The sequence below is a fragment of the Terrapene carolina genome, unplaced genomic scaffold (genome assembly GCF_002925995.2).
Source record: "Terrapene carolina triunguis isolate 2854851 unplaced genomic scaffold, T_m_triunguis-2.0 Scaffold236, whole genome shotgun sequence".
In the NCBI taxonomy this organism is placed as follows: domain Eukaryota; kingdom Metazoa; phylum Chordata; order Testudines; family Emydidae; genus Terrapene; species Terrapene triunguis.
In genome coordinates, this window is record NW_020664587.1 from 4,709,365 (window position 1) to 4,734,907 (window position 25,543).

At 44.4% G+C, this 25,543-nt stretch overlaps 1 protein-coding gene and 1 non-coding gene across 12 annotated transcripts in view; both read left to right on the forward strand.

Annotated features, from left to right (window-relative positions):
* The window catches only part of PUM1 (pumilio RNA binding family member 1), a 125,314-nt gene extending 105,854 nt beyond the window's left edge, over window positions 1–19,460 (forward strand). For 7 of the 11 annotated variants that reach the window (XM_024209074.1, XM_024209073.1, XM_024209082.1 and 4 more), the window contains 8 exons: window positions 1,558–1,825; window positions 2,328–2,457; window positions 3,684–3,818; window positions 5,307–5,444; window positions 7,578–7,703; window positions 9,114–9,235; window positions 11,003–11,195; window positions 17,706–19,460. In XM_024209074.1, the coding sequence (XP_024064842.1) occupies window positions 1,558–1,825; window positions 2,328–2,457; window positions 3,684–3,818; window positions 5,307–5,444; window positions 7,578–7,703; window positions 9,114–9,235; window positions 11,003–11,195; window positions 17,706–17,837 (1,244 nt within the window). In that variant the 3' untranslated portion in view covers window positions 17,838–19,460. The remainder of the gene's footprint in view (window positions 1–1,557; window positions 1,826–2,327; window positions 2,458–3,683; window positions 3,819–5,306; window positions 5,445–7,577; window positions 7,704–9,113; window positions 9,236–11,002; window positions 11,196–17,705) is intronic. The other 4 variants (XM_024209076.1, XM_024209079.1, XM_024209081.1 and 1 more) reach the window with 1 other exon arrangement.
* LOC112112962 lies at window positions 11,770–11,847 on the forward strand. The gene has a single exon (XR_002908651.1). It is a non-coding gene; the product is annotated as a small nucleolar RNA SNORD103/SNORD85 (small nucleolar RNA).
* Window positions 19,461–25,543: the final 6,083 nt, after the last annotated feature.

The window sequence follows — 25,543 nt, forward strand, 5'->3', positions numbered from 1 at the left end:
CTTCACTAACTGCCATGGGAAAGCTTGGCAAAAGGAGGCGTGCTTTTCAGGTGGGCAGGCCTACAGATGTATGCATCGCTCGCCTTCTTTCTCCTCCACCTCCCTGTCAGAGAGGCCTTATTGGATTTTGGGGCACTGTGCTCCTCTCTGCCCCCATACTGGCCTCGCAGACTGGGTTCCACTTGGATAAGAATGTCCTTCTCTGAACCACATAGTAAAATCTTGTTCCTCAAGATGAGTTGCAACAGCTGTCCACTAGAGGGAGGCTGGGTCCTGTATATCAGTGTTTCTCAACGACTGGTCCCCAGTTTAGGAAGGCAGCACGCCGGTCCCTGGTATCAAGGGTTGAGAGACAACACTGCTGTATATAGAGGGGAAAAGTCTTCAGCGAAGTTGAGTGGGCGACAGGACTGAGCGAGTTTGTAACCGTTGATGGAACTTTGTGAGAAATTACAGTTATGGATAAAGAAACGGTGTTTGGGGGGTTTTAAGTCACTTTCCATCCACCTGTGCATCCCCTAAATGTAGGATGAATCCTAAACTCTTCCCCACGTCTCCTAACAGAGAGATGATCATTCGGGGGTATTTTTGAAAGCTTAAAACCTTTTTAGTCTTTATATTTGCTCACCGAGGTTTCCCAGTGAAACGTGTATTGAAGGGACAGTAGGACGCCCGTTAACCAATAAGAGGTAAAATCACTAACTGAAAGACAGTAGTGGAAAATAAATAATTGTTTCTTTTGTGCACTTGGCAGCTCATTGTGTTGAATTTCACTGTTTTCTTGTATGGTTTATTTTGGGTGGGTCGTTTCACAGGGCAATAGAGGAGAGAAAAACATTGGGAAAATTAGGAAATTATGATTGAAAAACCACACAAGTTGACAGGGAGACTTGGGAGCCGATGTATCGGAAACACGTCTAATGCACCTGAGGATCCCTTTAAAGTTGTAAAAGTAGCTTTGGCGGCCTGCCTCACCCTGGGGGAGACAGTCCAAGATGGGCCCCACTCTTGCTACTTTAAAAGCTGCTAAATTCCTGTTGCGTTAGCAAGGGCTGCCACTAGTGAAAATACAGATGATATCCTTCCACACTTGTACATATTGCTACACTGCGTAGTCCTTAAAAGGGACTTTAAAGTACAGGGTGGGCCCTGGACGGGCTAGGAGAGTCAGAAAGGGATGCGGACAGTTATATTGTGGTAGATGGGAAAGACGTGGAACTGGCAGCATGCCAGATTTTTAGACTCTTTTAAACAGTCTTAGGAACCAAAGGCCTTCTCAGTTTTAAGCCAAACTCCCCATTGAAATCTATAGGCGCTTCTGCTTAAATACAAAAGGGCCGGGTTAAAGAACCATGCTCAAACACAGTCCTAGCTAAACTGTTTTCTGGGACAGTTTGCCCAGTCTGTCTTCCAGAACAGTTGCCTGCAAAACCAGGTTAGCTGGACTAGGAATAGCATAGAAATAGTGTTACACAGAGCTCCCGTCTCTGTTTGGAGCCCAGGCGTTCAGCTGCTCACCTTCAGCTTTTGAAACATCCTCCTTTTTGTGACCCACAGGAGGGCTCACAAATGGTAGCGGCCGCTACATCTCCGCTGCCCCTGGAGCTGAAGCCAAGTACCGCAGCGCAAGCAGTGCCTCTAGCCTCTTCAGCCCCAGCAGCACACTGTTCCCCTCCTCTCGCCTGCGCTACGGGATGTCTGATGTCATGCCCTCTGGCCGAAGCAGGCTGCTCGAAGACTTCCGCAATAACCGGTACCCTAACCTACAGCTCAGGGAGATTGCCGGGCACATCATGGAGTTTTCCCAGGATCAGCATGGATCCAGGTGGGATTAAAAACAATACACAATATGACCCTTTTAGGACAGCCCCTTCTTGATCAGCTCGGTGTGCAGTGGACATCCGAAGTCCAAAAGCAAGGAGGTGCTACACAGGAGCGGAAACCGTCCAACCAAATTGCTTTTTGTAGATGCTCTGCCACCAGTGTTTGCTCCCAAGTGCTTTGTGTGTAAATAGGAGCATTCTCATTACATAGTTAACCTGCTTGCTGTGCCAGCATCACTTCATGTTCCCCATGTTCAAAGGGCTGTCCGAGCAGGAAGTAACCAGTAACCCTGCGTCATGATGTGCTTTGCTGTGCAACGGGGAGATTCTTGGGATATTTATGCTTGCGCCATCACCTAGCGTGTCAAATAGGCACTGAATAGAACTCGGTTTATTTTGAGCAACATGGGGCTTTGGAATGGGTTTTGAGTCGAACAAGTCCAGTGAGGGAGTATGTGCCAGTAGCCCTTTGAATTACAACATCCCACCAATCCTGTTCCTCAGGTTCATCCAGCTGAAACTGGAGCGTGCCACCCCTGCGGAGCGCCAGCTTGTGTTCAATGAAATCCTGCAGGCCGCTTACCAGCTGATGGTCGATGTGTTTGGCAATTACGTCATACAGAAGTTCTTTGAAGTGAGTTTTCATTCCCTTCTTTGCTAGTCCCTGTCCGACAGGAACTCATCTGGGGTGCTGGAGGGTAGCTCTGTAAAGACCCTGCCACCAAACGGGTAGGAGATTGCTCAGCACTGACGGGCTGCTAAATTCTCCCTGCTGGGGTGACTCAGGCCTGGGGCTCTTAAATGCTTCTGAAGAGTACTTTTTTTGCCTTTAGGATGCACCCAATGTCAGAGATCTCTTTCTTTAAAAATTCTTCCATCCGGAGGCGCTTAGATCCTCTACAAGGCCGTCACTTGCCTCTGTTTCCAAAGGCACATGTTGGCACTGCCGAACTGTCCATACTCCACATATTTAGGAATGAAGTGAACTGCATCTTAACAAAGCTGGTTTGCTTCCTTCTTGGTTGTGGTTAGGAGGGAAGAGTAAGAGCTCTGTGTAGTTTAAAAGCTTGTCTCGCTCACCAACAGAAGTTGGTTCAGTAAAAGATATTACCTCACCCATCTTGTCTCTCTAATATACAACATAATTAGGAGGGAGCATTTTATTTAAATCAGAAAGCAAATTGAGTTTGGGATTTTCAAAGGGGTCTAAGAGGGTAAAGGGCCCAGCTCTCGTTGAATTTCATTAGGATTTGGGTGGTAACTCCTTTAGGCTCCTAATAGGTCACCCATACTCTCACTTCTTTTTTCCAAGCACATGCACCTCTGGGACATGGGACGTTATCACAGGCTAAGGCAGAAAATGTTGTGGGAGTTCCGTCCTACTGTATCTGCAACACATCACTCAGCTAGTCTGCAAGTCGTGTTTTTAATCCCACTGTTGTTGAAGTAGAGGTTCTCCGAAGCAGCAAAGCTGAATAAATTATCCCACCTCTCCTTCCTGGAATCTCTATTTCTCCCAAGTCACTTGGACTTGCTTCCAGGATCATGGTCTTTCCAGGAACCTTTTCAGTGTCACTGGGTTAATCAGCTGCTATATGTGTCTGAATGTGGTGGGTTCAGTACCTTTGCCACTTGACTTCCGTTGAATGCATCAGGCATGTGTGACACACCGTCACCTCCCCGTTTTGTTGATACACGCCCAGAGAGCATGAAGTTCTTTCAGGGACTCAGCATGCTCGCCTGAGCTTTGAGATGCGAAACCAGAGACTTTAACATTACAACCTGCTTACTGCCCCTCCTCTCCCAGTCTAGTCCAAGGGTTTGTGCATGTTAGAACAACAGTGTCTGTCCTCCTTTCAGTTTGGCAGCCTTGATCAGAAGTTGGCCTTGGCAGAACGGATCCGTGGGCACGTTCTGTCCCTGGCTTTGCAGATGTACGGCTGTAGAGTTATCCAGAAGGCTCTTGAATTTATCCCCCCAGACCAGCAGGTAATTGTAAGTTTCCATTTTAACTTTCTTCTTGATGTTGAATGTTTCTTGCTGTTTGGTACTTGAATTATTATACACTTGTTGCATTGTTTTTGTCTGTCAGTGATTTTCCTTTGATTTGGTTTGTGGCGCATATGTGATTTTTCACATGCATGATAACTGTGACGTTCTGTGGATCCATTGCAGACAAGGAGTGCCATCAGACTGTGCCATCTCAAAGTTAAACAATTTCTAGTGTTCCCTGTAATCACATTGTAATGTGGCACGTGGGGAAGTTGATAGTGAATTGGCAGACTTTTATTTAAATCCCTCCAAGCAAACAGTTCCCAAGGGGTTGCCTTTTAGCACTCAGTAGGACCTTGCTGCATTAATGTAGAGGGTCAGAATCCTGCCTTTCAACATCGTTTGGGAGGAATTCTTTATTCCTTCCAAGACATTAGCCAGAGACACCAAGTATTAGACACACATGGGAAATCGCCTAGATTCTGCTGCGAACAGGCTGGCAAAGGTCCCATTTTCTCATCCAGGATTTCATTAACAATGTCGATATTTAAAATGAGAAATGCAGTGCGTGATCCAGCTCCAAAGATTTTTGGGAATCACAATTTAAGGAGCTCTCATTGGCTTATTAAAGCCCATTTCAGTTTTTAATTTAGAAGTATATTCCCTTCGGGTCAGGCCTGAGCTATTTCTTCAGCACAGCAATAGGGAAGGGTAGTTGTGCTGCAAGAAATCGTGGTGTGGGCCCAAGAGAAGTTAGTCGGTCTGGGTCTTTGCTGAATTAATGTCCCAGGATGGTGTGAAGGGGTTCTCTGATCCTGAAAGTGGCATCATTTGGATCAGTTGTAAAAGTGAAATCCTGACAATTCTTTGTTTTTATAGATTCCACACCATGTTTTACAAGAGTGGAGCTGTTAGCTCCACTGTCGCCTAAACACCTATTATAATTAGATGAATCTTACCTAAGTTCCACTCACTTTGTCCTGTGCTATTGTTGTGCTCTGAATAATTATCCCAGAGATGGCTGCATTTCATTGATGACTAAAGTATTTCTCATGTAGTTTCACTTCAGATTTTTTGAATGTAAGTTCTCTGCATTCTGTATTATTCATATGAATGCTAACTGCAGTACATATGGATGTTTGAGACAGGATGCTTGTCAGTTGTTCCTTAGCTAGACAACTGCTTCACCTAATTTTGTAATCATAAATGGCTTTTTATTAGTTATCTTTGTAGCACAGTAAGCTTACTGCATAGCATCATCACCGCATCATCAGCTATTGGAAAACTTTCATTGCAGTAGTGATGAGACACAACTAAGTTCTTCATGGAGGACTTTTAAACTTTAGAGTTAGCGTGGATGTCCTTAGGGTTGGTTTTTGTGTGTGTGTGGTTTTTGTTTTGTTTTGTTGTTAATGAAGATTCTGCATGGATATTTGTCAGCTATGAACTCCGGGGGTGCTTTCTGTTTGTATCTGTCTTTCTTCCCAATAGAATGAGATGGTACGGGAGTTAGATGGCCATGTACTGAAGTGTGTGAAAGACCAGAATGGTAATCACGTGGTGCAGAAGTGTATTGAGTGTGTACAGCCACAGTCCCTGCAATTTATCATTGATGCATTTAAGGGGCAGGTAAGTTCCTGAGAAGCTAGAAATAAAATGTTGAGCCTCATTATTTGTGTTATTTAGTATCACTTTGAACAGAAGCTTAGACGCTATAACTCACTCAAAGCTTTGGGTTTTCAGCTTTAACATTTTGTTTCCTGCAAACACCTTTGGGAAGAATTTAGCAATAAAATATGGCTGGACACCTCGTCAGTCACAAGCATTGTCCTTTTGCCTGCAGATATATCACGTAGAGCAACCTTGCAAAAATCTATTTCCCTGGAACTAGTCATATTTTTTTTGGTGGGTGAACAATTAGTGTGTTTCCATCAGTCTTCATAGTTAGGATGATGAGTGTGCTTTGTGGCTGGACTAATACATTTTCATCATGACATTTGTTTTGATCAAGCTTTCCCAGGGGTCCAGTTGTGGGCCAGGAAGTTTAATTTACCGCCAGAGAGAGAGAGTCATTTCACCCCTATTCCATTCTTGGAACTCCTGGCTAGTATACTTATGAATAACCATTGAATTATGTAGCAGTCTTTATTTGTGCTATTGTAGTTCAGTTATCTTGACCTTTTCATTATAAAATCCCTATTTTAAGTGTCTCCAACTCTGCTGCCATAATTGGCTTTGAATTGAAGCTGAAGGATGAAATCCCAGCCTGAAAGGGAGTTTTCGTTTTGATGCTAGGAATCTTTCAGTCATAATTTCGCTGACATTTTAAAGCGCGCTTAGGGTCAGAAAAGCAACGGTTAAAAACCCCACCTTCTTATACCTTGAGTCTGCTCTCTGAATGTTTTCACGTTGCATCTTTCTTTACTAACACACCCAGTTTGCTTATTACCATTAGCATTGCAAACCCAGTCAGCTATAGGACAGCAAGCAAGCTAGCTTCTAGCCGGCCATGTCCCTTAGCAAGCTAGCCAGTTAAGTTCTAACTCTTCCAGTGGAGTATCAATGCAGGAGGCAATCTAAAAGTCAGAAAGAGTATAGCTAGAAACTTAGATCCCAGACACTGGCAGTTAGAAAAATCCTCTCTCATCTTGTGAAGTGAGCCAGTTCTATCTGGACTTTATACTGAAAGAGTAAACCTCGCACCTCAAGATCATCTCCCAATGTAACTGCCTTTGAAGAGGTTTTTGTGTGCTTGTTCAACTCAGAAGAAGCTTTTTATTAAAATGTTTATAGTCCATTAGGCTCCGATAGAGTAGCGACTTTGTGTTAATTGGTTTTAAACAGCTGAAGAAAATATTTTGCTTTAAATAACAAGTTGAGCAGGAGTGCTAGAATGAGTAGGGAGGTGAGTTCTTCCCAATCCATTCTCATACTTTGGGAAGGGAGAAGATTCTTTGACACCTGGTTACCCCTACAATGAAATGGTAAGGTAATAAAATAAACCCTGAGAGTTGAGGAAATTCAGTTATCAGTGTATTTTATTATGTGTCCTCAGTTCTGATTGAAGGACAGAATGTCCTTCGCCCTCCACTAAGCTTTTTTACCTGTCACCTCTTTAAGCGAATTCGTACATAATTTTTGGCATGTAACTATAGTTGATAACCAACATAAAGTATCCATACAGCCAAAGCAGAAAATTATAAAACAGTCTCTAGAATAACAACACCCAGCTCTTGTAAAGTGCTTTACAAGGAAGGTTAATATCATTATCCCCATTTTACAAAAGGGGAAACTGAGGCACAGACGTGGCTTGCCCAAGGCCACCCAGCAAGCCAGTGGTGCAAAGCTGTCACCCGTTGCTGGAACTCTGTGGGGGGGGCCCTCAGAGGCTGTCACCTGTTGCTGGAACCCTATAAGGGGCGGGGGGAGCCTCAGGAGGCTTTCACCCCTCACAGGAACCCTGGGGCTGAAGCAGAAAATGTCATGGAGGTCTCTGGAAGTCATGGATTCTGTGACATAAATGGAGCCTTACTACTTACACAGTGTGGCCTGGTAGATAGAGCAATAAAGTGGGACTCAGAAGACCTGAGCGCTAGGAATCATTCAGTCATAATTTTGGTTACATATGTGGAACAGATTCAGTGAATAAGATGGTGCTATTTTTACCATCACTTCTCTGTTCAATTATAAAGAATGTTTAAGCTTCAAAAAGTGGGACGAATAGAAGTGTTTCCTGTGCTGACTCGTGTCTATCGAATGCAGGTATTTGCATTGTCTACACATCCATACGGCTGTCGTGTGATTCAGCGGATCCTCGAGCATTGTCTGCCTGAGCAGACTCTTCCCATCTTGGAGGAGCTTCATCAACACACCGAGCAACTTGTGCAGGTAGTGGGCAGGAGTTGGGAGGGAGGTTGCTGCACAGCCTGTTCTAGTTACCGCTCTGTATTACGGAAGTTCCTGGATTTGGGGCTCCCTTCCTCGGGGAGCTGACAGTCTCTAACTAGGGACAAGATGTAATGGGGTGTAGCCTACAACCAGGGGAGGATGGAGAAGACAAGGGTGGCAGCATAAAAGGAACCCAAGATTGGAAGTATTTTAATCTAAGGGTACGTCTAGACCAGTAGTTCTCAACCAGGGATACACGTACCCCTGGGGATACACAGAGGTCTTCCATGGGGTACATTAACTCATCTAGAGATTTGCCTAGTTTTACAGCAGGCTACATAAAGAGCACGAGCGAAGTCAGTACAAACTAAAACTTCATACAGACAGTGACTTGTATATACTGCTCCATATACTGTACACTGCAATGTAAGTACAATGTTGATATTGAAATAGATTTATTTTATAAGTAAAAATTAGAAAGTGAGCAATTGTTCAGTACTAGTGTGCTGTGACACTTCTGTATTTTTATGTCTGATTTTTGTAAGCAAGTCGTTTTTAAGGGAGGTGAAACTTGGGGGTACTCAAGACAAATCAGACTCCTGAAAGGGGTGCAGTAGTCTGGAAAGGTTGAGAGCCACTGGTCTAGACAGTATTTGGAAGAGTGGTTCTCCGCATGCATAGACAGACATGCGCTAGCTTGCTAAAATAGCAGTGTACCTGTGGCACCATGGACAGCAGTTCAGGCTAGCCTCCTGAGTATGGACCTAGGGGGTCAGGCGTATTTGTACTCAGGGGACTAGTCTGAGCCACTATCCATGCTGCCTGCCAAAGCCACGTGCAGAGCGAGCGCATGTCTCGCAACCCAGGCTGGGGAGCACCCTCCCAGCTGTCGTGTAGATAGACCTTCTGTGCACACATTGGAAGCATCAAAGCTTTTTAGCCTTTTGAAAAGTGAAGAAAAGAAATGATTGACTGACTGGCAGGCCACACACCTAGCCATTCTCATTGGGTGTTACGGTACGGGGGGGGGGGGGGGAGTGTCTCAAGAAGGGATGTGAAGGGAGGACAGGAGATTGGCTCTGTGAACTGTGAGCATTCTAGTGTAGGTGTTTCAGGATTCTAGAACTTGGAGGCTGAGGACATTTGAAGTGGTTTCTTTCCGTAAGCAGTTAGTATAATCAATATGCTTCATGCTCAAGAACCAATTATTTTGGATTATAATTGGCACAGAGTTAGTGTTTTACATCATATTAAAATTTTAGAATGTGACCTTCTCTAGCAGTAGAAATATTGATTATATCATTTAAGCTAATTATGGGCTAATTAGTGTGTAGTTAAACTATAGTTTACAAAACTTATTAGCACAGGGAGCTGGTTTAGTGTTAATGGTTTCTATACGCTTTGTTACAGGATCAATATGGGAACTATGTTATCCAGCATGTACTAGAACATGGTCGGCCTGAGGACAAAAGCAAGATCGTAGCAGAAATTAGAGGCAACGTGCTCGTGTTGAGTCAACATAAATTTGCCAGGTTTGCATTTGCTTAGTAAAGTCTAAATCCTATAAAAACACCTGTTTTTCCTAGATGTACCAGCATGCCAGAAGATAGCAGTATAATGACAGTACTGTATAATGTATAGTTCTCTGCTTAAAAATCAGCTATACGTGAATGGGGAAATTTAAAACGCATTTGGCCCCAGTTAGGTGGCTATCCGTTTATAGAAAGGAGGAGGAAGTCCAAGTGTTACCTATTTCAAGCTCCCATGTTTAACCAAGAAGAGTAGAACACAGCTCCTTTCAAGTCTCTTAACACTGCACCTGGATTGGCTTGCTGGGGGCTCACTTGAACAGCAGCCTAGAGCATTTCACTGCCACTAGACTGCCTGGCTGGTCCCAGGAGTTGGCTGTTTTATTATAGAAATTCTTCCCTGCCTTATAACACCTTTCACTGAAGAATCTCGTTGCTTTGCATACACTAATTAAGCCTCTCAGCCCCTTATGAGGAAAGTTTGAATTTATAACTGTCTTACACATGGGGAAACTGAGGCACCTGGAGGTTACATGTCATGCCAGACATCAGACTATGAGTGGGGAATAAAACCTAGGGGTCTTGATTCCCAGTTATCTGCTCTAACCAATAGGCCGCATTTGCGGAATCCTCTAGTGCCTGTTTCTAGCCTCTTAAATATGTAGCATCTGAACTTCTATAAGACTTACTTTCCCCCCTTTGTGAATGATTAAATGGTACTTTGTAACGCTAACAAATGTTGTATTGGCAAGCGTTGGGTAAAGTGTGGTCAGGTGCCAGGGAAGTATCTTAACACAGTTATTCCAAATTGCTTCCTCCCTGGCTTGCCTTACTGTTGTGTACTAACCATCTCCCATGCAGAGTGTTAATCAGTTCATTGTCTCCCCTGTGCAGTGCGCGTGAGTTGTGGCAAATCACTTAGTGATTTGTGCTATAAACCCAGATCCTCTAGAACAGAAGTTGAGACCAGCAAACCCTTTTCACTTTTCCTATGGCATATTTTAAACTTGGACTTCCAGAAATGACAGGCAATAGCAGTCATGTGCCTTTCTATCAAACCACAGAGTAATTATGGAAGGTGTTCACCCATGCTAAGATATCAAATCCCTCCCTTAGTTATCTTGCATTTCCCTGTTCTAACCCGGGATCTTCTTTCAGGTTGAAATACAATGCTAAGAGAGACATGTTAAGGACAACTCAGATATCACTGTGATGGATGTGGTATAAGATAGACCTACACTTAAAATCTTACACTATAGGCTTTCAGACTAGGGATGCACAAGTTAATTTGGATGAAATAAGATCTGAGTTGATCCTTTGCTCAAATCTCTTATCAAATGCAAGGTTTGAAATAGTGCAGTAAATGTTGTCCATTTTTGCATGTGCTTCTATGCTTTCTAGTTTTGCTCAGGATGTCAAAGAGCAGTTCTAGACAGACTGCTCTTGGATGTATGCATCTCAGCCCAAACAGGGAAGTCCTGGAAATCTTGCCCCACTCCTTGTTCTTGTGAGTTTTCCAGATCAAAGTTATGTGGATGAACTTTTCAATATTAGTCTGTGATATCCTTTTGAGCTTTGTCCTGAAATAGAAACCAAAAGTTCTTTGGTCAAGAATCCAAAATGTCATGCTCCTGAATTTCCATACCAGCACTTCCTGGCTTTCCTAATGGCCGTTCTTGGTTAGAGACCCAAGATCATCCCTCTGGGGTTGACTAGAAAGCTAAGTCTGGATATTGTGGGGTGACATACTACCACCTTCTTGTGTTACAGCAACGTTGTGGAGAAATGTGTTACTCACGCCTCCCGCACGGAGCGGGCCATGCTGATTGATGAGGTGTGCACTATGAACGACGGCCCTCACAGCGCCTTATACACCATGATGAAAGATCAGTATGCCAACTACGTGGTACAGAAAATGATTGATGTGGCAGAACCAGCTCAACGGAAGATTGTCATGCACAAGGTAAGCAGCTGCCACCAGTTGCTAACAATGGGCTTTGTGCTTCGGAATCCTCATAGATTTTGGAGTGTGTAGCACGAAGATCTAAGTGGGTGGAACTTAAACCTCTTCCGAGAGCAACCTATCAGTCAGGTTGTCAAGCATTGAGTTTTCCTAGTGTTACACTCTAATACAAATTCATTAATCTGTAGCAGTAAGAATGAGAAATTCCTCCTGATAAAGCTGATATTTAGTGAGCTGTGCATGGCTCTGATCCTGGCACTTTCAAAAATCATGAGAGGTGGGAGGCAGGCCTGAGATCCTCAAAAATATTCCCTGAAAGTTGGCGTCTCAAGCATATATCTATCTCTGTAGAGTGACTGATACTTGTCTCCTCACAAGGACTGCCATTGCTTTATCCCTCCTAGCAGGGACACCATTTACACACGTGGAGGTAAAACTCATCCAGCGTCTTTACCAGTCTTTTCTGGCCTACTTACATACATGTGAACATGGGGATTTATAACAAAAGTGCTGATACAGTTTGGGCTGTAACAAAGCCAGCTAGACATGTTGAAATTCAGGTACGGTTCAAAGGTCTGGCGATGATGACACACTTGCCCTCACTGAGAACGCTGTTCAATAATGAGAACCTCACCGTGTACTCTGAGCCAGACTTCTAGAAACCGCTGAATCCAGAGCTTCATCCATTTGGCGTATGTAGAATACACTGCTTTAAAAAAGCTAGTGTCAGATTACTTTTAAACAAATTTAAGAACATCTTAGATTAATAAAATTAAAAACTGAATTTTGCTTCCTATCTTTAGTTGCACTGTTTGCTTTCCGCATTTTTCTGAGCTTGGTGAGTTAACACATTAGTCACTTTTGTTTGTCAGTTTTGAATCTGTTTCAGATTCTAAGGCATTAGTACACTGTTGCAGGGTTCGAGTTTACAAAGGTTGCAAGATTATATGTTTTTATTTGAAAAAGGAAACAATTTTTGTCTTAAATATTGCAATGCTACCAACCTTGATTTCAAAATAATGAGATTTTAAAAATAATTATTTTGGGCTTTTTATTTGCTTTCTGTTTTTTAGAACCTTTAGCAGTTGTGTTTTTCGAGCGATTGCTCATGCGTATTCTACAATAGGTGTGCGTGCTCGCCACGTGCACCAGTGCCGGAAGTTTTTCCCCTAGCAGTACCCATAGGGGAGCGCCCCAACGACTCCTAGAGTGGCGTCTCCATGATGCGATATAAGGGGCGCTGCGTGCTCCCCCCACCCTCAGTTCCTTCTTGCCGCCAGTGAAGGTGCTTCGGAACCACTCTGCTCCAGCTTTGCTGTAGCTCGTCCCCAAAACTGCTTGTTCATTCGGTGTATGGTAACTGTAGTTAGTTCGTTGTTTAGTTTAGTTAGCGCGCCTGGGGCGGGGCATGCCCTGCGCCCCGGGTTTTAAGTCGTGCGACGCTTGTAGGCAATCTGTGCCACGAGTGATCCGCACGCGGACTGTCTGAGCTGTTCGGGAGAAACTCATCTCAGTGATCGCTGCAAGATTTGCAAGTCGTTTAAGCCTCGGACCAAGAGAGAAAGGGACATTAGGCTCCGGGCTATTCTGATGGAGTCGGCGCTGACCCCGGCTCCGGCACGCCGCTCCGAGTCGGCACCAGGCACCGTACGTGGTCCGTCACTCCAGACTCAGGATGAGGCCCCTCCAGCTCTGGTTAGCCTCGGAGTTCTCCCAGGCCAGGGACAGGATGGACAAAGTCCTCACGGTACCCGAACCAGTGATCGCCTCCCTACGGTGATGGTCCTCCCCAAGAAACATGTTCCAAGGGGTCCCATTCAGGGGAAGGGCCCCGTCGCTGGAACTGGTGTCCGATGTGTCGGACCTGAGATGGGGGGTCCGTGTGGGAAATGTTCAGACCAAAGGTCTGTGGTCGGCTCGGGATCTGACCCTCCACATAAATGTCAAGGAGCTCAGGGCGGCACGGCTGACATGCATGGCCTTCTGCTCGCTCCTGGAGGGCCGGGTGGTCAGGGTCCTCACGGACAACACGGCCTCAATGTTCTACATCAACAGGCAAGGCGGGGCCTGATCTTCTGCCCTCTGCCACGAAGCCCTCAGGCTGTGGGATTTTTTGTATAGCCCACGACATCTGCCTACAGGCCTACCATCTGCCGGGCACCCGGAACGCGCAGGCGGATCGCTTGAGCAGGGACTTCTCCTCTCAGCACGAGTGGTCTCTCCACCCAGAGGTGGTGCACAGACTTCTTCGAGTGGGGGGAACTCCCCAGGTGGACCTGTTCGCAATTCAGCAGAACCATTGCTGTCCCGGGTTCTACTCCGGGGGGGGCCTGGGACGGGGCGCTATCTCTGATGCCTTCCTCCTGTCCTGGTCAGGCCAGTTCCTCTTTGCCTTTCCCCTGTTCCCGCTGATTGGCAAGGTCCTGGAAAAGATAAAGATGGACAAGGCCCGGGTCCTTCTGATTGCCTCGGCATGGCCCAGGCAGCATTGGTACAGGACCCTCACGGGCCCGGTGGTCGCCCCGTCATGGCTGTTGCCGTCCCGCCCGGACCTGCTCTCCCAGGGCCAGGGCCGCCTCCTCCACCCCAACCTAGCGGCACGCCACCTCACAGCATGACTGCTCAATGGTTAGGTAGGGAGGAAAGGACATGCTCAGAAGGGTTTCAACACTTCCTCCTAGAAAGCAGGCGGCCCTCCACACGCCGAGCCTACTTGGCAAAGTGGTCTCGGTTTTCCAGATGGGTGGACGAGCAGGGCGTTTCCCCGGTGGCCGCTCCGATCCAGCTTATTCTGCATTACCTCCTCCACCTTAGAGCCCAGGGCCTGGCACCCTCGTCAGTCAAGGTGCACCTGGCGGCCATATCGGCCTTCCACCCGCCGGTGCAGGGCCCATGCCATGACTGACTGATTCCTTACGGGGTGGATCGTCTCTTCCCGTATTTTAGGCCCCCAGTCCCACAGTGAGACCTAAACCTGGTGTTGGCCCGTCTCACAGGGCCCCCGTTTGAACCACTAGCCACGTGCTCCTGGTCACACCTCTCATGGAAGGTGGCCTTCCTGGTTGCGGTCATGTCGGCCAGGTGGGTCTTGGAGCTCAGGACCCTGACCTCCGAGCCCCTGTACATGGTGTTTCATAAGGATAAGGTCCAGCTCTACCCACACCCTTCGTTCCTCCCGAAGGTGGTCTCCGCCTTTCACATGGGTCAGGACATTTTTCTGCCGGTCCTCTGCCCCAAGCCCCACGTGTCCAGTGAGGAGCGCCGTCTCCATGCTGGATGTGAGACTGGCTCTGGCTGTTCAGAAAGTCCTCGCAACTGTTCATCGCCTCGGCCGAGGACATAAAAGGTTGGCCGATCTCCACTCAGCGCCTCTCCAACTGGATCACTCGTGCATCCGTACCTGTTGTGACCTGGCAGGAATCCCTCCGCCACCAATTGTGAGGGCGCACTCGACTCGGGCACAGGCCTCGTCGGCTGCCTTTTTAGCCCATGTCCCCATTCAGGACATTTGTGGGGCTGCCACGTGGTCTTCAGTTCACACGTTCACCTTGCACTATGCGATCATCTCTCAGACCGAGGACGACGCCGGGTTCAGCAGGGCCGTACTCCGTCCTGAGAATTTGTGAACTCCTCCCACCTCCAACAGATATAGCTTGGAATCACCTACTGTGGAATACACAAGAGCAATCACTCGAGGAAGAAAAGACAATTACCTTTTCCGCAACTGGTGTTCTTCGAGATGTGTTGCTCATGTCTATTCCACATCCCGCCCTCCTTCCTCCTGGCAGGAAGGAACTCAGGGTGGGGGGTGCGCGCATTCCCCTTATACCGCACCATGGAGACGCCACTCCAGGGGTCGCTGGGGCGCTCCCCTATGGGTACTGCTGGGGGGAAACTTCCGGCACTGATGCACGTGGCGAGCACACACACCTATTGTGGAATAGACATGAGCAACACATCTCGAACACCAATACGGAAACGGTAACTGTCTTTTTTTCAAGCTTTTCTCTACAGCCATAAGGGATAGAAACTTGTTTTAAAAAACTCTCCCTAAATCTGAGATTTTCATACAATCACACAACTCCAGGGCCTGGGGCTGTATGAAAAACACCAATTATAGCTAGACTAATAATAACATTATGAGAGCTGCCAACATGGGAATGTAAAATCTAAATGCTGGGATTTTCAGTGGAGCCTAAGGAGTCGGGTACCAAATCCTAATGAAATTGAATTCCTTTACACTCCTTTGAGAATTGACGCTAGACATTAGGTCATTTGACCAGCCAGTGTTCCTTTAAAATGAAAGGAGCATGTATGTAATTTGTACACCACAGTGTGTGGGCTTGTCTGCTTGGGGAAGTTAACTGGTATAGTTATGGTGGAATAAAAAAAATCTACAAGCAAAGGCTAAAATTCTGAACAGGGCTTAATTATCTACTGCCAAGATGGAGGGAGTAATCTGGAATACACCTCTACCCCGATATAACGTGACCCAATATAACACGAATTCGGATATAACGCGGTAAAGCAGTGCTCCGGGGGGGGAGGGGACGCGGCTGTGCGCTCTGGCGGATCAATGCGGTTTCACCTCTAACATGGTAAGATTTTTTTTGGCTCCCGAGGACAGCGTTATATCGGGGTAGAGGTGTAATGTAATTTTATTCTGGAGGTGGTGGTTTATACCAGCATATAATTCTGCGATAGCTGTGCTGTCACTGGGGGGTGGGGTGGGGGATGTTACCTTGTGCTTCCTTCTGTCAAGCCAGTTCCTTTCCTTTGATCAGAATAAGCAGCTAATTAGGTTTCTGTGTAACTATGTCATGGGCGTATTAACATGGCTTTTTAAAATGTAATCTATCTTCTACTGGGCTCATTCAGAATAATGGACTTTGCTTGTAGATTGTTTTAATGGCAGTTTTCTACAGCCAGTTTATTGATGTGATGCCATTATAATAAAAAAACAATAAATTAATTTCAACAAACAAGAAAATGGCCAAAACATTAAACCATATACAATCACCAGATTTGATGGTGAAAACTCAGAAAAGTATCACGGATGCAGGCCGTTGAGGAATACGACAAAAAGAAATACCATTGCAGAGTTAGCATGTTTTCTAGAGCCAGTTTTCAAATTATCCAGTTGAACCTGCTTTGGATATTAGGGTGAGGAGGGGAAAGGCATAAAGGTTTGTGATGTTTACAAGACAGATTTATTGGATTCTTCAGGTTAAATGGGCTCAAATCAACTAGTGCCTGAATTAAAGGAAGAGAGGGTGGATTTGGGATTTCCTACCTTAGGGAAATGCAACAATAATGTATTTTTCTTTCCCAGGGAGGAGAGGAGAGGGAGAATATATTTATGCATTAATTTTCAAATTATTTACTCACCATTCCTATAGTTTCAACCTTGAAATTAAAATCTGACTTCTAGTTACATCGTTGAAGAAATACATAAGCAGTGTGAACCTTTCCCATGTATCGCTATCATGACTCGTCCTTTTCTCTTGTCTACATAGGGAAGTTGAGTGGCAGAACTACAGTGGCATAATTACATGTACTTCAGCAAGGCCCCTGTGTGGATTCTCTATTTCAGAATAAAAGTGACTTTTACCTCAGAATAGTGTCCCCATGGGGAGTTACACTGTTATAGTTCTGCCAGTCAGTTTCACCATGAAGGACAAGTCCCTCGTAAACATTGGGATTCAAAATCAAATCAGAACTGTTCAGGAATTGTCCATCAGAATGATTTTCTAGTGGAAAATGCCCCTTCCACAAAATTGAAATTGTCCATCTGGAAAATCGAAACAGCAACTCCCAGTAGGCAGGAAGTGAAATTGACAAGAGCCTCCCAGCTTTGGCAGCCAGCAGTCCACCTGGAAGGCTCTTGTTGGTTTCACTTTGTCTCTAGAAAGCTGAAAAATTCCCATCTCTCGCAATGTGATTTTCCTGGAAATCCCTTGCCAGGAAAAACTTCACATTTTTGTCCCAAAGCAGCATGAAAAGACAGTGTTTTTCATGGGATGGGATTTCCATTTTCCAGTCACCTCTAAATCATACTACCCTTAAACACAGGATACTGCCCACCTAAAAATAACAATTACCCAAACTGCTTTTAGTTTTCCCTTGCTAAAGTCACTGCTTCACTTAAGTTACTGAACTCTAAATGAAAATTAAACCAGTAAGGTATTGGAATAGGGTTCGAAACTGTAGTCCATAGATCAGATGTTCCAAAGAAGGCTGGCTGAGCACATAGTGCTGGCTCTCTTCCTTGTTTCCAACTGCTAACGTTTATTAAAAGGCCACTAAACTACATGAAATACTTTCCTAATGTGACTTTTCCATGTTCGCAATTGATCAATGGGAGGAGAGTTGTGGCTGGGTGGGGGGAATGGGAGGGGAGGTGACTATTATGGTATAAGATTGTGTCCTTGAAGGAGTACAGAAATCTCTCCGGGCTAATGTGTATGTGGTTCTGGTTTCTAAGCTTCCATAAACCTTTTTGTCTCCTAGATCCGGCCTCACATTGCCACCCTGCGCAAGTACACCTATGGCAAGCACATTTTGGCCAAGCTGGAGAAATATTACATGAAAAATGGGGTTGACTTGGGGCCAATTTGTGGACCACCAAATGGTATCATTTGAGACAATGAATTTCAGAGAAACTCACTGGCCATCAGGCATTTAAAACCAGCAACCGACAATATTCCAATATACAGTTAGAAAATGTTTTATGGTTGCTAAACTACTAAAAATACAAACAAAAAATAAGCCTTTGTAAATTTCTTTAATTTTATTATGCATAACATGTACTAATTATTTTTTTTAATTAACTAATTGCCCTGCTGTTTTACTGGTGTATAGAATACTTGTACATAGGTATCAAATGTACATGGGAGGCCACATTTTTGTTCACTTGTTGTATCTATATTCCAAATGTGGAAACTTTCAGGGTGGTTGGTTTGAAGAAAAAAAAAAATGTTTTTAATTCATCCGCCTCGCAGGTGACTTTTTTGCAAATACCTGTTTTTCTCCTTTTATTCAAAACTCAGCAAGAAGTTTGAATTTTAGTTAAATGGCACAAAACCCGCATTTAACGCTGTTTATAAATATTAAAAAAAATTCAACTTGCTAAAGCTTCAGTTTAAGAAATTTTTTAAGTTTTTGAAACTTTTTAATTGCTTTTTCTGTTTTGTTTTTGGAGTATAACATGCTAAAGAAGGTAGCTTAGCAGTCAGTTTCGAAAGAAAACATAAGCACCCAGGACGTTTTTAAAGCAAGGAGGGCGGGTGTATTTGTTTACTGCCTACTCAGTTTGTTCTGTTAACACTGAAAGACAAAATTTGATTATTTAGCATGAGGAAAAAAAATCCAACTCAGCTTTGGTCTTGCTTCTATAAATATATAGTGTATACTTGGTGTAGACTTTACATATATAAAAATTTGTAGTATTTTCTTGTTTTGATGTCTAATCTGTATCTATAATGTACCCTAGTAGTGGAACATACTTTTGATTGTACAATTGTACATTTGTAAACCTCTGTAATGTAAATGTGGAGAAGTTTGAATCAACATAAACCCGTTTTTTGGTAAGAAAAAAATTAGCAAAACCTGTGCATTTCAGTGTATATTCACACCTTTTATGGTCGTAGCATATAGTGTTGTATATTGTAAATTGTAATTTCAACCAGAAGTAAATTTTTTCTTTTGAAGGAAATGTTCTCTTTATACAGCCTAGTTAATGTTTAAAAAAAAAAAATGCTTGGTTTTATTTGTCACCTAGTCGAACAGTAGCGATCCTTTCTAAATGTTATACAGAATGATTCAGTTCAAAATAGTGTTTTTTTGAATCTTAAAAAAGTAATGTTTTGCTTATTTTGTGACAGTAAAAAAAAGTGCAAAAGTACAGAATCCCCTAGTTTTCCTTACAATCAGAGTCCCCTTTCACCTTGTAAAGTGTGAATCACCTTCCCTTTTTGTACAGAAGATGAACTGTATTTTGCATTTTGTCTACTTGTAAGTGAATGTAACATACTGTCAATTTTCCTTGTTTGAATATAGAATTGTAACACTACACGGTGTACATTTACAGAGCCTTGTGTATATTTCCAATGAACTTTTTTGCAAGCACACTTGTAACCATATGTGTATAATTAACAAACCTGTGTATGCTTATGCCTGGGCGACTATTTTTTGTAACTCTTGTGTAGATTGTCTCTAAACAACGTGTGATCTTTATTTTGAAAAATACAGAACTTTGGAATCTGGGTTTGTGCTTTATTTGAACATTTTCAATATAGTGCCACCAGGACAAACTTTCTTATTGCCTTTGCCTCTTTCTTTCTGGTCTTAAGGATCTCTCTCAAAACAATTTTTAAAGGATGATGCATTGGGTAAGGAATCTCTATGGATAGTAATTCCATGCTTGAATAATAAGAATATATTAGTAGGGATATGTTACAGACCACCTGACCAGGATGATGATAGTGACTGTGAAATGCTCAGGGACATTAGAGAGGCTATTAAAATAAAAAACTCAATAATAATGGGGGATTTCAACTATCCCCATATTAACTGGGTACATGTCACCCCAGGACAGGATGCAGAGATAAAGTTTCTTGACACTTTAAATGACTGCTTCTTGGAGCACTAGAACCCACCAGAGGAGAGGCAATTTTTGATTTAGTCTTAAGTGGAGCACAGGATCAGGTCCAAGAGGTGAATATAGCTGAACCGCTCGGTAATAGTGACCATAATATAATTAAATTTAACATCCCTGAGGCGGGGAAAATGGCCCAACACTAGCATTTAATTTCAGAAAGGGGAACTACACAAAAATGAGGAGGTTAGTTAAACAGACATTAAAACGTACAGCACCAAAAGTGAAATCTCTGCAAGCTGCATGGAAACTTTAAAGACCCCATAACAGAGGCTCAACTTAAATGTATCCCCCAAATTAAAAAACATCGTGAGAGAACCAAAAAAGAGCCACTGGCTAAACAACAAAGTAAAAGAAGCAGTGAGAGGCAAAAAGGTGTCCTTTTAAGAAGTGGAAGTTAAATCCTAATGAGGAAAATGGAAAGGAGCATAAACTCTGGCAAATGAAGTGTAAAAATATAATTAGCAAGGCCACAAAAGAATTTGAAGAAGCTAGCCAAAGACTCAAAAAGTAATAGAATTTTTTTTTTTTAAGTACATCAAAAGCAGGAAGCCTGCCAAACAACCAGTGGGGCCACTGGACGATCGAGGTGCTGAAGGAGCACTCAAGGACGCCAAGGCCATTGCGGAGAAACTAAATGAATTCTTTGCATCGGTCTTCACGGTTGAGGATGTGAGGGAGATTCCCAAACCCGGGCCATTCTTTTTAGGTGACAAAACTGAGGAACTGTACCAGATTGAGGTGTCATTAGGGGAGGTTTTGGAACAAATCGATAAACCAAACAGTAATAACTCACCAGGAGCAGATGGTATTCACCCAAGAGTTCTGAAGGAACTCAAATGTGAAATTGCAGGACTACTAACTGTCATTTGTAACCTATCATTTAAATCAGCTTCTGTACCAAATGACTGGAGGATAGCTAATGTGACCCCAATTTTTTAAAAGGGCTCCAGATGAGACCCTGGCAATTACAGGCCAGTAAGCCTGACTTCAGTACCTGGCAAACTGGTTGAAACTATAGTAAAGAACAAAATTGTCAGACACATATATGAACATAATTTGTTGGGGAAGAGTCAACATGGTTTTTGTAAAGGGAAATCATGCCTCCCCAGTCTACTAGAATTCTTTGAGGGGGTCAACAAACATGTAGACATAGTGTATTTAGATTTTCAGAAACCCTTTGACAAGGTCACTCCCCAAAGGCTCTTAAGCAAAGTAAGCTGTCATGTGATAAGAGGGAAGATCCTCTCATGGATTGGTAACTGGTTAAAAGATAGGAAACAAAGGGTAGGAATCAATGGTCAGTTTTCAGAATGGAGAAAGGTAAATAGTGGTGTCCCCCAGGGGTCTGTAGTGGGCCCAGTCCTATTTAACATATTCATAAATGATCAGGAAAAGGGGGTAAATAGTGAGGTGGCAAAATTTGCAGATGATACAAAACTCAAGATCGTTATGTCCCAGGCAGACTGTGAAGAGCTACAAAAGGATCTCTCAAAACTGGGTGACTGGGAAACAAAATGGCAGATGAAATTGAATGTTGATAAATGCAAAGTAATGCACATTGGAAAACATAACCCCAATTATACACACAAAATGATAGGGTCTAAAGTAGCTGTGACCACTCAAGAAAGAGATCTTGGAGTCATTGTGGATAGTTCTCTGAAAACATCCACTCAATGTGCAGCGGCAGTCAAAAAAGCAAACCATGTTGGGAATCCTTAAGAAAGAGAGAGATAATAAGACAGAAAATATCTCATTGCCTCTATAAATCCATGGTACGCCCACACCTTGAATACTGTGTGCAGATGTGGTAGCCCCATCTCAAAAATAGCCATATTAGGATTGGAAAAGGTTCAGAAAAGCGGAACAAAAATGATTAGGAGTATGAAACGGCTGCCGTATGAGGAGAGATTAATAAGACTGGGACTTTTTGGCCAAGACTATAACAGGGTTAAGAAAAGAACTAGATAAATTCATGGAGGATCGGTCCATCAGTGGCTATTAGCCATGATGGGCAGGGATGTTGTCCCTAACCTCTTTGCCAGAAGCTGGGAATGGGCGACAGGAGCTGGATCCCTTGATGATTACCTGTTCTGTTCATTCCCTCTGGGGCACCTGGTATTGGCCACTGTTGGAAGACAGGATACTGGGCTAGATGGTCTGACCCAGTATGGCCATTCATATGTTCTAAAGCATAGCCTTACTAAACGAAACACTTGGTTTTAACATGTATTGGAATGAACAATATGATTAACAAGGTATTTCCTAGTTCCATGTGAAATGAATGTTTGGATGTATCATGGTTTTCAGTTTTAAAAAGAACATGGGAGATTGTACTCCGGCAAGTTTTTATTCATGTGCTTAACTTCACCCATAAGAGTAGCCTCATTAAAGGCAAAGGGACTTAACCACATATCTCAGTGTCTCCAGTGGGGTCTAGGGCCCAGATCCTCAAAGGTATTTAGGCTCTTAAACTTCCAGGGAGTTCAGTGCCAAAAATACCTTTAGCACCTGGATTTCAATGACTGCGTTTCCTTAGAATTCTGCACCACATTGTCACAAAATTACATTTTCCAGTTTAGTTTTTAGGTATTAAAATAATACTCCATGTCTCTGTCCATCAACAGCAGAGCCCCCCCCCCCCCCCCCCTTCCCCTGGTGAATTGGCATTGTTTTAATCAGATAGTTTTGACACGTTATTTTAAATCTTAGATTAAATACGTTTTCCACCACTTTTTTTTTCCAGATTTTTAAGTTAGTCTCTGTGTGCAATAAGCACTACTGTCACCCTGTCAAATGCAGTCCGCTGCAGTCCAGGACAGGTGTTTTGTTATGCTTCTGTACTCTCTCACTGAAAATTCAAAGCCTTTCATACCACTTGAATGCTTATTGTAGCATAATAGTACTTGACACTTAGACAGTCCCTTTCATGCAAGGAGCTGGGAATGCTTTCCTGGTATTAATTAATTTTTACAGCACTCCTCTGAGCTGGGAAAGTATTACTACCATTTTACTGAGGCAGGGCGAAGGGAAGGCCAACGTTTTCAGTTACCGAGTATGATCATCTTCCATGGGAGTTACGGGTCCTGATAAGGCCAATCCTTGACCCACACGTTCTATTACAATGAGGGCAGATGTTTTCAGGCCCAGCAGGAGGCGGTTGACCATGACTGGAGAGCAGTCTCTCCTTCCTCCTGCGCCTCTTGTCCTCTTCGGCTTGTCGGCGAGCAAGTGCAAAATGCAGGGGACCATCAAACCTTTTCAGGAGCCTTACGCTGACTTTCGACAGACTGGGCCTGGTAATCGGGAGTGCTGCAGCCACCACTCTGGGGCAAGGCACCGGGGGCTGGGAGTCTGGCAGCTCTGGAAAACAGCCCTTAAAAAGTGTCCCCAATGGGGCCAAAGTCAGTGGCCAATCTTATTGCGCCAAGCTGGGCCTTAGGCCCTGATTTCCAGAGGTAACAAGCACCTGTAGCTCCGATTGACTTTCCCTGAGTTGTAGTGAGTTATTAGCTCTGCAGGCCTAGGCCCAGGCTCCTGAGTTGGGCCTAAAGTAGCTTGCTCACCTCACTGGCAGAGCCTCCTACGGGAAGAGCACCTGAGAGACCTAATTCGAAGCCTTAGCCCCCACGTCTCACGAGTTAATTGCAAGGTGCTTCTCTTTCGATACGATTGCAGCGCTGTCTCTAGAGAATACACGAGCTAGTGGCATTAGAGCAGAGTGCGGCCGTGTTAGCCGTCTTCCAAATGGGGGGCACACCGTTATATTGTAAAAAGAACAGGAGTACTTGTGGCACCTTAGAGACTAATAAATTTATTTGGGCATAAGCTTTTTGTGGGCTAAAACCCACTTCATCGGATGCATGCAGTGGAAAATACAGTAGGAAGATATATATACACAGAGAACATGAACAAATGGGCGTTGCCATACCAGCTATAATGAGACTAATCAATTAAGGTGGGCTATTAGCAGCAGGAGAAAAAAAACGTTTGTAGTGATAATCAGCATGGCCCATTTCCAACAGTTGACAAGAAGGTGTGAGTAACAGTAGGGGAAAAATTAGCATGGGGAAATAGTTTTTACTTTGTGTCATGACCAGGGCCGGCTCCAGGCACCAGCGAAGGAAACCGGTGCCTGGGGCGGCCGATAGAAAGGGGCGGCACTCCGTCCGTCCGTTGGCAAGGCGGCACGGCCGGTTCGGCGGCAGCGGCACTTCGGCAGCAGCTCAATCGGCCCGCTCCGGATTGGCGGCGGGTCCTTCACTCGCTGTCTTCCACTTCGGCGGCAACTCAATCGGGTTCTTCTTTTTTTTCGCCGCTTGGGATGGCAAAAAAGCTGGAGCCGGTCCTGGTAATGACCCATCCACTAACACGGCTACCGCTCTGAAACCTGTCACCTTTGTACTGTGTGGCATCGGGCAGGTGGCCACCTGCACCAGGAGTCCTCTTGCCTTCTTTTTAAATCTCATTTTAGATTTAGTGCCTTGCTGTATTAGTGCAGTATCCTGCGGTCTTAAACGTTTCGACTAGTTTCCTATATCAGTGCATCCTAAAACCCCACCAAAACCTAACCACCAGATGAGAATCCAGAGCCACTCTCACTATGGTATCCATGGCCATGTGGCGTGGGCCGTTACCACCCAACAGACTTAGAGTTTTACACAGCTTAACTTCTCCCTAGTCCTGCAGCTTTGAATGGAGAGAGAACCTGAGCACCTCCCGTTGTAGTGAATTCAGATTCAAATTAGGCACAGATTTGTAACCGTAAAGTTGATTAACCACTGGGACAAACTACCAAGGGAAGAGGTAGATTCTCCATCTCTTGGCTTCAAAGCGAGACAGGTTGCCTTGCTGGAAGAGATGCTTTAGTGAAACATACAAGTTACGGAGCTCAATGTAGGGGTAACTGACTGAAGTGCACTAGCCTGTGATAAACAGTAGGTCGGATTAGATGGTCCTTCTTGGCTTTAAAAATCTATGAAAACGAAGTGCTGAGACATGTAGATACAAAACATGCCACATCCCACTGATGTGACGTTTCCCGTGTGTGTGACCCAAAGCGACCTTAAAAATTGGTTTGTCCATTATAGTGCTATTGGAAATACCCCAGATTGGGGCGGGATAATGGACGGCGCCTGGAATTGACTCGCTCCTTGCTGCATGTGTCCCGTGTGCTTCAAACCACAAAGGCCTGCAGCGTCTGTCAATGCAGGAAATAATACATTGACGATCAGCAGAGCTGCTTGTCTTAGCTTCGTTGTCTGCAAAGCAAGGGCAGGGCATGTGGGACACAAGGGGGTTTTTCTAGCGTTGAGAAGCCATTTTGTCCCCTCCTGAAAACAATGGCTTGGAGATGATCTTTCAGGAACAAAACAATCGGAGTTCCACTAAAGGTGGCTCCAAAGCCCCAAATCCAGGCTCAGTTTTGAGGAAGTTCAGCCTGAGATTTAAGCTTTACAGCGTCTCTAGCTACCCCATCACTAGAGTGTCTGAGCACCTTGCAGGCATCTGTGAACTAGGGCAGATTAAGTGACATGCCCAAGGTCTCACAGGAAATCTGTATCAGGGTCACAGATCTGTGTTGTCTCAGTCCAATGCCCCAAGTACAGGACCATCCTTGGTGTGGAGAAAGTGAATAGGGAAATGTTATTTACCCCTTCACATAACACAAAACCCGGGGGTCACCCAATGA